Genomic DNA, 13,340 nt, shown 5'->3' with positions numbered 1-13,340 from the left:
AGAAAGAAAAGATATCTGGACTTGAATTAACTTAAGTATCCATCAACAAAGAATTGGATAAAAAAAAAAAAATGTAGGCCGGGCACGGTGGCTCAAGCCTGTAATCCCAGCACTTTGGGAGGCCGAGACGGGCGGATCACAAGGTCAGGAGATCGAGACCATCCTGGCTAACACGGTGAAACCCCGTCTCTACTAAAAAAACAAAACAAAACAAAAAAAAAACTAGCCGGGCATGGTGGCGGGCGCCTGTAGTCCCAGCTACTCGGGAGGCTGAGGCAGGAGAATGGCGGGAACCCGGTAGGCGGAGCTTGCAGTGAGCTGAGATCCGGCCACAGCACTCCAGCCTGGGCGACAGAGCGAGACTCTGTCTCAAAAAAAAAAAAAAAGTAGTATACACATATAATGGAATACTATTCAGCCATAAAGAAGAATGAAATTGTGTCTTCGGGAACATGGATAGAACTGGAGGCCATTATCTTTTTTTTTTTTTTTTTTTTTTTTTTGAGACGGAGTCTGTCCGGAGACAGCCTGTGTCCAGTCTGTTGCCCAGGCTGGAGTGCAGTGGTACAATCTCGGCTCACTGCAAGCTCCGCTTCCCGGGTTCATGCCATTCTCCTGCCTCAGCCTCCCAAGTAGCTAGGACTACAGGCGCCCACCGCCACACCCAGCTACTTTTTTTGTATTTTTAGTAGAGACAGGGTTTCACCATGTTAGCCAGGATGGTCTTAATCTCCTAACCTCGAGATCTACCTGCCTTGGCCTCCCAAAGTGCTGGGATTACAGGCGTGAGCCACCGTGCCCAGCCAGCTGGAGGCCATTATCTTATGTGAAACAACTGAGACATAGAAAGACAAACACCACATGTTCTTAGTTCTAAGTAGAGTTAAATAATGTGTACACATGGAAGCAAAGTATGGAATGATGGATGAATGAAGACTTGTGGTTGGGGAGCGGGAGACCGGGTGATGGGAGGTTGCTTAATTGTTCCAGTGATAGTTACATTGAAGGCCCTGACTTCACCACAATGCAATATATCAATGTAGCAAAACTGTACTTGTGCCCCATGGATACAAAGAAAAGTAGCTACGTGAGAACAGTAATGAGGAAGCCTCACCCCTTGTATGCGAAGCTCTTCCTTCAGAGGCGCCAGGCTGCATTTCTTTCCCAGCATACAGCTATACCATCTAGGGGAAAAAAAAAATCAGACAAGTAAATACTGTTTATGTGGTTAAAATTTTAAACTAAGCTTATTCAAGTGAATAAGATGAGAATAGTAACAAACAAACACTGAGTAAGGTCACAAGTGAAAAATAACAAGAATTGCATATAATGTATTTAGACAAAGACCAAATCTAATGATGGAAAACAAGCCCAAGGCAACTTAATAAAATATATATATATATATATAGGCCGGGCGCGGTGGCTCAACCCTGTAATCCCAGCACTTTGGGAGGCCGAGGCGGGTGGATCACAAGGTCAGGAGATCGAGACCATCCTGGCTAACATGGTGAAACCCCATCTCTACTAAAAATACAAAAAACTAGCCGGGCGTGGTGGCGGGCGCCTGTAGTCCCAGCTACTCGGAGGCTGAGGCAGGAAAATGGCGTAAACCCGGGAGGCGGAGCTTGCAGTGAGCCGAGATCGCCCCACTGCACTCCAGCCTGGGTGACACAGCGAGACTCCGTCTCAAAAAAAAAAAAAAAAAAAAAAAAAAAATATATATATATATATATATATATATAAAATGCACTTAGCCTCTCCAGTGCTTCAGGGCTATATATTAAATATTTGAGTAAAGCAGTCTCATCTGTCATGCTTACAATGAAGGCTGTTTAGCTCTAGGACAGAAATTAGAAAATAAAGAACAACAAAAACATCATACTAAGAGAACTTATAAGATCCAGCATGAACCTATATTGTGAGATGTCCTCATCTGCAAGTAATTTAAGGATAGATAATGAGTTTCAACAGATCATGAAATCAATTTGTTCTAGAGTAAAAACAAATCCAGAAGAAGGAATGTGGAGAAGTTGGACTGAACTGATTAAAAGGTAAAGAGACAGAATTTATTTCTTTGATTATTCTGAAAAGTTTGTAAAGGACCTCTGCTTCAGCCCATGAAAGATGAGTTACTACAGGAATTGCCCTTCCACCATAAACAACCAGGAAACTGGACAAAACATATAAAAGAGCTGTTTTTCAGACACTGGACAACTGGCAGTGCAGACCTACAGTCCCAGAAACAAACAAGGTGAGTCTGCATTTGCCAGAGCTTCCTGCTTGAAGGAAATTCCCAGACTGCAGTACAGGGAAAAGAAATTCGAACACAGTCCAACGTCTTGCTGAGTTGATGAGACACAGATCGAAGGTCACACATGCTGACGGAGTTAATGATTTGTAAACCAAATTAACAACAGCAAATGAAACCCAAGTAAGAAGAAGAAAGGAAAAAACAAAGATTAGAGCAGAAACTGAGGAAAGAGAAAACAAACAATGGAGAAGAATAATGAAATCAAGAGCTGGTTCTTTGAAAACAAATTTTCTTGAAGTCAAGAAAAAAAGAAGACGCGAACTCTCAGTATCAGAACTGAAAGAGCGGACGTCCCACAGATCCTCCAGGTATTAAAGGATGTGAAGAGAGTATAGAACAACTTTTTGCCAACAAATTTCACAACTTTGATGAAACAAATTCCTTCAAAAACACAAACTACCCAAGATTACTCAAGAAGAAATAGATAACTTGCATAGTTTTTTTTTTTCTTTTTTTTTTCTTTTTTTTTTTTTGAGATAGAGTCTTGCTCTGTTGCCCAGGCTGGAGTGCAGTGGCACCATCTGGACTCTCTGCCACCTCCGCCTCCTGGGCTCAAGCGATTTTCCTGCCTCAGCCTCCCAAGTAGCTGGGATTATGTGTGTGTGCCACCAGGCCCAGCTAATTTTTTTGTTTTTGAGACAGTCTCACTCTGTCGCCCAGGCTGGAGTACAGTGGCGTGATCTCCACTCACTGCAACCTCCGCCTCCCGGGCTCAAGCGATTTTCCTGCCTCAGCCTCCTCAGTAGTTGGGATTAAAAGCATGCGCCACCACACCCTCCTAATTTTCTTTTGTATTTTTAGTACAGACAGCATTTCACCATGTTGGCCAGGCTGGTCTCAAACTCCTGACCTCAGCTGATCCACCCACCTCAGCCTCCCTAAGTGCTGGAATTACAAGCATGAGCCCCTGTGCCTGACAAAGAAATAGATAACTTGAATAGTTCTCTATCAATTAAAGAAACTGAATTTGTATTAAAAACTTTCCAGACCCAAGTCACTTTCACTAGTGAATTCTACTAAACATTTAAGGAATAAAAAATATTAATTCTATGCAAACTCTTCCAAAAAATTTTACAAGAGGGAACACTTCCCAACTCATAAGGCCAGTATTTATTTATTTATTTTTATTTATTTATTTTGAGACAGACTCTCACTCTGTCGCCCAGGCTGGAGTGCAGTGGCACGATCTCGGCTCACTGCAAGCTCCACCTCCTGGGTTCATGCCATTCTCCTGCCTCAGCCTCCCAAGTAGCTGGGATTACAGGCACCTGCCACCATGCCCGGCTAATTTTTTTATTTTTAGTAGAGACGGGGGTTTCACCGTGTTAGCCAGGATGGTCTCGATCTCCTGACCTCGTGATCCACCCACCTCGGCCTCCCAAAGTGTTGGGATTACAGGCGTGAGCCACCACACCAGGCCCATAAGGCCAGTATTACATCGACAAATCATATCATTTCTTACAATGATAAGAAAACTATAGGCCAGCCTGGTGACAGAGCGAGACTCCGTCTCAAAAAAAAAAAAAAAAACAGTAAAATACTAATAAATCAACTGTATTTTCTTAGAGTAGCAATACATAATTTAGAAATTAAAATTGTAAAATGCCATTTATGGTAGCATGAAAATACATAAAATACTTAGGAATAAAATTCATATAATGTGTGTACAGAAAACTACAAAGCACTGCTGAAAGATAAGACCTAAATAAATGAACAGCTAAACCAGGTTGGAATGGAAGGCTCATTATTGTTAAGGTATCAGTTCTTTCCAACTTAATCTATAAATTCAACACAATCCCAACCATAAATTTTCATGAAAACTGATAAACTGAGGCTGAAATTTATATGGAGATGCAAAAGATTGCCACTAGCTAAAACGAATGTTTTTCCACAAAGCCAGGGTATCACTATGTTGCACAGGCTGGTCTCGAACTCCTGCACGCAAGCAGTCCTCCTGCCTCAGCCTCCCAGCATGCTGGGATCACAGGCGTGCGTCACCATGTCTGGCTGAAAACAATTTTGAAAAAAAATAACAAAGATAGAGGATGTGCACTGCCGGATTTCAAGACTTCTATAAAGCTATGATAATTCAGACCATATGGTACTGGCATAAGATAGACACAGATTAACAGAATGGAACAGAGTCCAGAAATAACTCACTTATAAGGTCAGTTGATTTTAAACAAAGGCCCTTAAAAGTTCAAAATTGTGCTCTTTAAAAGAGATTCATAAAAATGCAAACCCAACTACAGACTGGGAGGAAATACTTGCAAAACACATTTGACAATGGACTGTACTCTGAATCTATAAAGAACAACCAGTCAGGCCGGGCGCGGTGGCTCACGCCTGTAATCCCAGCACTTTGGGAGGCCGAGACGGGCGGATCACTAGGTCAGGAGATCAAGACCATCCTGGCTAACACGGTGAAACCCCGTCTCTACTAACAAAATACAAAAAACTAGCCGGGCGAGGTGACAGATGCGTGTAGTCCCAGCTACTCGGGAGGCTGAGGTGGGAGAATGGCGTGAACCCGGGAGGCGGAGCTTGCAGTGAGCTGAGATCCGGCCACTACACTCCAGCCTGGGCAGCAGAGCAAGACTCCATCTCAAAAAAAAAAAAAAAGGCCGGGCGCGGTGGCTCAAGCCTGTAATCCCAGCACTTTGGGAGGCCGAGACGGGCGGATCACGAGGTCAGGAGATCGAGACCATCCTGGCTAACCCGGTGAAACCCCGTCTCTACTAAAAAATACAAAAAACTAGCTGGGCGAGGTGGCGGGCGCCTGTAGTCCCAGCTACTCGGGAGGCTGAGGCAGGAGAATGGCGTAAACCCGGGAGGCGGAGCTTGCAGTGAGCTGAGATCCGGCCACCGCACTCCAGCCTGGGCGACAGAGCGAGACTCCGTCTCAAAAAAAAAAAAAAAAAAAAAAAAAAAAAAAAAAAAAAAAAAGAACGACCAGGCAGTAAGATTAATAAAGCAATAAAAAGGAGATACGGGAATGACCAATAAGCACACGCGGATGCTTCCTATCACCAGCCACCAGAGAAATGCAGATTCTAATCATAATGAGAGACCACTACACCCACCCATGAGAACAGATACATTTTCAAAAGGTGACAACAGTACCAAATGGTGTCAACGGAAACTCTCAGATATTCCTGGTGGGAATGTAAAATACTGTACAGTCACTTTGAAAAGCAGCTTCTTATAAAGTTAAACATATACTTACAACAGGACCAGGAGTCCTCCTCTCAGGTATTTACTTAAGATGGAGGAAAATTTAATTACGCAGAAAAAATTATAAGCAAATGTTCAGTTTTATTCCTACTAGTCAAATCCTGGAAATGATCCAAATGTCCATCAACTGGCAAATGGATGAACAAACTGTGGTATCCTCAGCCTTTTTAGCAACAAAAGGGACAGGCCACTGACACAAAAAAAGCATGGCTATGCTACATGAAAGAAACCAGACAATCAAAACCTGCATTTTCTATGCCTCCATTTGTATGAAAAGTCTAGAACACACAAAACTGTTGGGACAGAAAGTACATCAGGACTACAGGAAGCTGGGAGCACAGCGTGGACAGACTGCAGAGGGGAACAGGAAACTTTTTAGGGTGACAGAAATGTTCCACTTTTGTCTAAACTCATGCAACTGCACACATAAATGGGAATCACTTAAGTTTACCTCAGAACGACTGACTGAAACATATAAATGTGGTTATCTTATACCTTCAAATGCACATAAAATAAGAGTTAACAATATCGTAATGTTTTACACGTTTCCTTCTTGTTTTATAACAATTTAGCCAAACAATACATATTCTGTCTCCTGCCTTTCTCACTGAGCATTATAATCACCTGTGTCACAAAATTCACCTAATCGCATTAAAAGGGAAATTTCAGATTAAAGGATATACACTCAATATTTAATTGTTTATATACAAAATGCATACTACGAAGATGAATTCTCAAGTGACTAAAATTCTAAGAGAATTTAAGAGTCTCTAAAATCACAAATTAGGTTAAAACTGTATAAAACTGACATTTTTATACATCAAAAACTATTTTATAGGTCAAAAACTGTTGAAGACTGGCAACCTGGTATTTCAACCTCATACATTAAATAACATATATGAAAAATTAATTATTTTTAAAGTATGAAAAATACTACTATATTACGTTAGAAATAGTGGGCATCAACAAATATTTTGTCTTGATTGTGAATTCAACACGAGGTGACTGCACCTATTTTTGTTTAGGCAATCCTTTTTCCCTTTGAAAACAAAGAAATAATTGGTATAGCTAAACTACTTTAAACCCAAGTAAAGTTATTTAAAGGATAATAAATCTCATTTGGTGGTTTAAAAATGTTTAGAAGAAAAATAGTATGTTCCCTTTAAGAAACTATCATCAGGTTGGCCGGGCGCGGTGGCTCAAGCCTGTAATCCCAGCACTTTGGGAGGCCGAGACGGGCGGATCATGAGGTCAGGAGATCGAGACCATCCTGGCTAATACGGTGAAACCCCGTCTCTACTAAAAAATACAAAAAACTAGCCGGGCGAAGGGGCGGGTGCCTGTAGTCCCAGCTACTCGGGAGGCTGAGGCAGGAGAATGGCGTGAACCCGAGAGGAGGAGCTTGCAGTGAGCTGAGATCCGGCCACTGCACTCCAGCCTGGGTGACAGAGCAAGACTCCGTCTCAAAAAAAAAAAAAAAAAGAAACTATCATCAGGCACAGTGGCTCACACCTGTAATCCCAGCACTCCGGAAGGCCAAGGCGGGAGGATCACTTGGGGTCAGGAGTTCGAGACCAGCCTGCCCAACATGGGGAAACCCTGTCTCTATTAAAAAATACAAAAAAAAATTAGCTGGGCATGGTGGTGCATATCTGTAGTCTCAGTTACACAGGAGGCTGAAGCAGGAGAATCGCCTGAACCCAGGAGGTGGAGGCTGCAGTGAGCTGAGATCGTGGCACTGCCCTCCAGCCTGGGTGACAGAGGTAGACTCTGTTTCAAAAAAAAAAAAAAAAACCAGAAAAGCAAGTGTATAAATGGAGGAATCATTAACCAGGAATTTAAAGCTTTGGGTATGTTATGAACAAGATGAAGTAAGAGAAAATAAGGAGCAATTAGTGCTGATAAAATAATAGCATAAAACAGGTTAATTAACACTTTCCTTTAAAACTAGCACTCCTGAACAGATTAAATAGATTGGAGCTATCAGAAGCCAAGAAATGGCCTAGAACAACAAAGAAAGATACTGGATGGGCTTGGTGGCTCACATCTGTAATCCCAGCACTTTGGGAGGCTGAGGCAGGTGGATCACTTGAGCCCAGGAGTTGCCTGGGCAACATGGCAAGATCCCATCTCTTACAAAAAATAGCTGGGCATGGTGGTGCATACCTGTGACCCCAGCTACTAGGGGGGCTGAAGTGGTAGGACTGCTTGAGCCTGGGAGGTCAGGGCTGCAGTGAGCAGTGATTGCGCCACTGCACCCCAGCTTGGATGACAGAGCAAGCGCTTGTCTCAAAAAAAAAAAAAAAAAAAAAAAGATACCGTAAGGTTCTTCAGGAGATGAAGGAAAAGAAATATTTAGAAGACAAGAAAGACTAGTAAGAGTTAAACATACCATTGACAATTAACAGACACTTGGGAGGGAGTTCATATTTCTTTTAACCTTTGCACTAAACTGAATACCACACAGTGAATCATTTCAGATTGAATGTCATATATACACTGTTTACAGCAACAGTTGTATTTGTTATGGAAAAAGCAGAAGTCACTGGATGTGTTAAAAATCCTATTTTAGCTGCACATTTAAAATATGCCTACCCACTAGATCCTAGCTACTCTCAACAGGCATCTTGTGACAACTAATCAAAATGCAAGTGGAAAAAAAAACGAAGAAAAGGAAGATCTAGTCACCCAAGAGACTTTGAATCCATTAAACTATTTTAATGATGAAAGTAGCACTCTACTTATTACAACATTTAGGAATTCCTCTGAGATGGTAGGTTTCAAGAAAAATTATTTTGAAATACTTTCAAACTTCCAGAAGAGTGGCAAGATTTGTGCAAATGTCTCCAGTATACCCTTCACCCAGATTCACCAGTTACATCTTCCTTCATTTACCCATTCTGTGTGTGTGTGTGTTTTCCTAAGCTGTTTGAGAATTAGCTATGGACATCACCATGTCTCATTAACTGTAATATTTTGGCATGTCCATTTTAAAAGCACGTATTGTTTTTTGGTTTTTGGGGTTTTTTTTTTTAAACATTTTGTTTAGACAGAGGCTCACTCTGTCTCCCAGGCTGGAGTGCGGTAGTGCAATCTCAGCTCACTGCAACCTCTGCCTCCAAGGCTCAAGCGGTTCTCCTGCCTCAGCCTCCAGAGTAGCTGGGATTACAGGTATGTGCCACCACAACAGGCTAATTTTTGTATTTTTCCTAGAGACGGGGTTTCACCATGTTGGCCAGGCTGGTCTTGAACTCCTGACCTCAGGTGATCCGCCCTCCTCGGCCTCCCAAAGTGCTGGGATTACAGGTGTGAGCCACTGCGCCCAGCGGAAACAAGTGTATTCATTTTTGTAACCACAGAAGAATTATCAAATTGCTAAAACTTAACACTCATTCAATACTATTATCCGGAATACAGTCCATACTTAAATTTCACCTGTTTATCCCAATTTTCTCCCCTGATGCAAGGCCCATTAGGATTGTGAATTTCGTGTACTTGTCATGTCTCTTTAGCCTCCTTCAATCTGGAATAGTTCCTCAGTCTTCTTTTACTCTCATGACCTTAATGTTTTTGAGGAGCTGTTTTTACAAAATCCCTCAATTCGCTGTGTCTGAAGTTTCCACGTCGTTAGATTCAGATTACACATTTTCGGCAAGAAGAGCACGGAGGTGCTGCTTGTCCTTCCAGGTGCATCACATCAGGAAATGAGCACACAGCAAACTCTTTGTTTACTCTGTAAACTCCTACGTTTCTCTTTGTAATTGTAAGTAACCTAAAAGGGGGGGGTGGTTCTTTGAAACTAGGTAATTATCCTGTTCCTTTTCAAATTTCCCCTTGCCAATTGTTCCACGAATCAATTATTACTATGATTGTTGCAAAATTTAAGAGCCTCTAAAATCACAAATTAGGTTAAAACTGTATGCAACTGACATTTTTATACGTCAAAAACTGTTTTATAAGTCAAAAACTGTTTTATAGGTCAAAAACCATTGAAGACTGGCAATCTGGTATTTCAACCTCATACATTAAATAACATAAATGAAAAATCTAATTAATTTTAAAAGTATGAAATTAGTAATGTAATAGTCTAAGTTTATTATTCTTTCTATATTTGTTCGTCGGCATTCACACTATCCCCTGTATGTATTTCATTTATCTTATTCAGTGGGTTATAAGTCATTCATCTTGAAACTCATGTTGTCCCAGCTTTGCCCTGAGCTCACTCTAGGTTCTTCTGTCATTTTTTTTTTTTTTTTTTTTTTTTTTTTTTGAGACGGAGTCTCGCTCTGTCGCCCAGGCTGGAGTGCAGTGGCCAGATCTCAGCTCACTGCAAGCTCCGCCTCCTGGGTTCGGGCCATTCTCCTGTCTCAGCCTCCTGAGTAGCTGGGACTACAGGCGCCCGCCACCTCGCCCGGCTAGTTTTTTGTATTTTTTAGTAGAGACGGGGTTTCACCGTGTTAGCCAGGATGGTCTCGATCTCCTGACCTAGTGATCCGCCCGTCTCGGCCTCCCAAAGTGCTGGGATTACAGGCTTGAGCCACCGCGCCCGGCCGACATGTCATTTTTTGAGTATGTCATTACTTTCTGGTACTAGAAGATATTCCAGGCTCATCGTGTACTTATCCTAACTCAGAACTGGAATTTACCATTTCTCCAAAAAATTTTTTTCCCCTCAGTGGGGAACGGTTATTTAGAAACTCATTAAAAACTAAAGTGAAGTATAATATAGAAAAACAGGAAAGCAGAGGTTTAGGGTATAAGCAATTATGAACCTTACCTAAAAAGTTCTCTAAGTAGTAAAATCTAACACCTTGCTGCCTATAATAAATTACTAGAACGAATGCCCCTAGACATTCAACAGAGCAGCCCTAATGTCCACCTGATCTGAAAATTTACTATTTAAACTATCATAAACTTCGAATCTATATAACTAAAAATGAACTTTTATCCTATGCTCTTATTAATCAGTGATTTTAATTAGTCACTTTTTGACATGGATAAGAAAGACTACATTATTATTTTCTTTTTTTTTTTTTCTGAGATGGAGTCTTGCTCAGCCTCCCAGGGTGGAGTGCTGTGGCGTGATCTCGGCTCACTGCAACCACTGTCTCCTGGGTTCAAGCAATTCTCCGCATCTCAGCAAACCGAGTAGCTGGGATTACAGGCACCCGCCATCATGCCCAGCTAATTTTTCTATTTTAGTAGAGATGGGGTTTCACCATGTTGGTCAGGCTGGTCTTGAACTCCTGACCCCTGGTGATCTGCTCACCCTGGCCTCCCAAAGTGCTGGGATTACAGGCATGAGCCCCCGTGCCCGGCCAAAAGACTACATTATAACCAGCAAGTGGAACCAAGGCTTTTAGTTAATTAATTTATTATTTTTGAGATGGAGTCTCACTCTGTTGCTCAGGCTGAATGAAGTGCAGTGGCGCAATCTCGGTTCACTGCAACCTCTGCCTCCCAGTTTCAAGTGATTCTCCTGCCTCAGCCTCCCAAGCAGCTGGGATTACAGGCACGTGCCACTATGCCCAGGTACTTTTTTTTTTTTTTTTTTTTTTGAGATAGAGTCTCATTCTGTTGCCCAGGTTGGAGTGCAGTAGCGCTATCTTGGCACACTGCAACCTCCACCTCCCAGGTTCAAGTGATTCTCCTGCCTAAGCCTCCCAAATAGCTGGGACTATAGGCATGCACCACCATGCCTGGCTACTTTTTGTATTTGTATAGAGACGGGTTTCACCATGATGGCCAGGCTGGTCTTGAACTCCTGACCTCAGGTGATCTGCCCACCTCGGCCTCCCAAAGTGCTGGGATTACAGGCACGAGCCACCGTGCCTGGCCCACTCAGCTACTTTTTATATTTTTAGTAGAGACAGGATTTCAACATGATGGCCAGGCTGGTCTTGAACTCCTGACCTCAGGTGATCCACCCACCTCAGCCTCCCAAAGTGCTGGGATTACAGGCGTGAGCCACCGCGCCCAGCCTGTTATTCCTTTTTAGACTGCTAGATGAACTCAAAATACATGCTTGTTGATTTTAAGAATTCTCTTCTTTGGCCGGGCACGGTGGCTCACGCCTGTAATCCCAGCACTTTGGGAGGCCAAGATGGGAGGATCACGAGGTCAGGAGATCGAGACCATCCTGGCTAACATGGTGAAACCCCGTCTCCACTAAAAATACAAAAAATTAGCCGGGTGCGGAGGCAGGCACCTGTAGTCTCAGCTACACAGGAGGCTGAGGCAGGAGAATGGCATGAACCTGGGAGGTGGAGCTTGCAGTGAGCCAAGATTGTGCCACTGCACTCCAGCCTGGGCAACAGAGCGAGACTCCGTCTCAAAAAAAAAAAAAAAAAAAAAATTCTCTTCTTTCATCAGCAAAAGCAGAACCAAGCAGTGACTACGTCTTAGAAATGCCATGTAAGCTGACACAGCCAGCTCATCATGGCGCAAGCTGCTGGATCCAGTCTTTTCTCCCTGAGACCTGAGAGCAGACACCAATCAACAAGGCTGCCACACCAATCCTGAACGGGATTAAACTAAGCATGATTCCTGAGTTTAAATGATGAAATGCATATAACCTAATTCATTAAAGAAAATAAGGTAAGGCCAGGTGCAACGGCTCATGCCTGTAACCCCAAAACTCTAGGAAGTCAAGCTAGGGTGGAGTCACTTGAGTCCAGGAGTTCAAGACCAGCCTGGGCAACGTGGCAAAACCCCATCTCTACAAAAAAATACAAAAATTGGCCAGGCATGGTGTTGTGCACATGTGGTCCTAGCTACTCAGGAGGCTGAGGCAGGAGGATTGCTTGAGCTCAGGAGGTGAAGGCTGCAGTGAGCCGTGATCATGCCACTGTACTCTAGTCTGGGTGACAGAGCAAGACCCTGTCTCAAAAATAAATAATTAACTAAAATAAAATAAAGTAGTCCCTTATCTTTCAGGCTGCTTATCCCTCTTTTTCCTACCTTCTTATGAAGGAAAAATCAAAATAGCAGCATCTACCCCCTGTGGAGCTCGTAACTGGGAAGTGTTCCTTCATGCTTTAATTGCAAAAATGCTGCACTACCTGGAGAACAAGCTGGTACACCATCTGTCCCCCAATACTTCTCTATCTCTGGTATCTGTGTAGGAAGTTGAGGGGCACGATTCTCTGTAATGATAACCCAAAACACCTTTATTGAATGACAACCCTACTTTGGGTCCCAATCAAAGATGAAGACAGAGATCAAAGGTAGCCATTCATAACAGCCTCAACAGGTGGCAGTTCAGTAAGAAACAAGTGGTATGTTCTTTGTAACAGTGAAAACAAGAAAAACTCTGAATGTCCAATAATAAAGAATTAGTTAATCATGGACTGTTGTTAAGCTCACTAGCTACTGACTGACTGACTGAGGTCTCGCTCTGTTGCCCCGGTTGGAATGCAGTGGTGTGATCATAGCTCACTGCTGCCTTGACCCCCTGGACTTAAGTGATCCTCAGGCCTCAGCCTCACGAGTAGCTGGGACTACAGGAACATGGCACCACACCAGGCTGATTTTTTGTAGAGACAGGGTCTTGCTGTGTTTCTCAGGTTGGTCTTGAACTCCTGGCCTGAAGCCATCCTCCAGCCTCAGCCTTGCAAGTGCTGGGATTACAAGCATGAGTTACCACACCCGGACTGTCAAGCTATTTATTTATTTATTTATTTATTTATTTTAAAGACACAGTTTTGCTCTGTTGCCTAGGCTGGAGTACAGTGGCGCAATCTCAGCTCACTGCAACCTTCTGTCTCCCACGTAAGTGATTCTCCTGCCTCAGCCT

At 42.8% G+C, this 13,340-nt stretch overlaps 1 protein-coding gene across 3 annotated transcripts in view; it reads right to left on the bottom strand.

Moving 5' to 3' along the window:
* Positions 1-13,340, bottom strand: part of METTL16 (methyltransferase 16, N6-methyladenosine) — an 89,211-nt gene that overhangs the window by 24,354 nt on the left and 51,517 nt on the right. For all 3 annotated transcript variants that reach the window (XM_050763557.1, XM_050763556.1, XM_050763558.1), the window contains one exon: positions 1,115-1,184. In XM_050763557.1, the coding sequence (XP_050619514.1) occupies positions 1,115-1,184 (70 nt within the window). The remainder of the gene's footprint in view (positions 1-1,114; positions 1,185-13,340) is intronic.

This window comes from Macaca thibetana, chromosome 16 (genome assembly GCF_024542745.1).
Source record: "Macaca thibetana thibetana isolate TM-01 chromosome 16, ASM2454274v1, whole genome shotgun sequence".
In the NCBI taxonomy this organism is placed as follows: Eukaryota; Metazoa; Chordata; class Mammalia; order Primates; family Cercopithecidae; genus Macaca; species Macaca thibetana.
The sequence above is the reverse complement of the archived record's forward strand: the minus strand, read 5'-3'. Positions and strand labels throughout refer to the sequence as shown.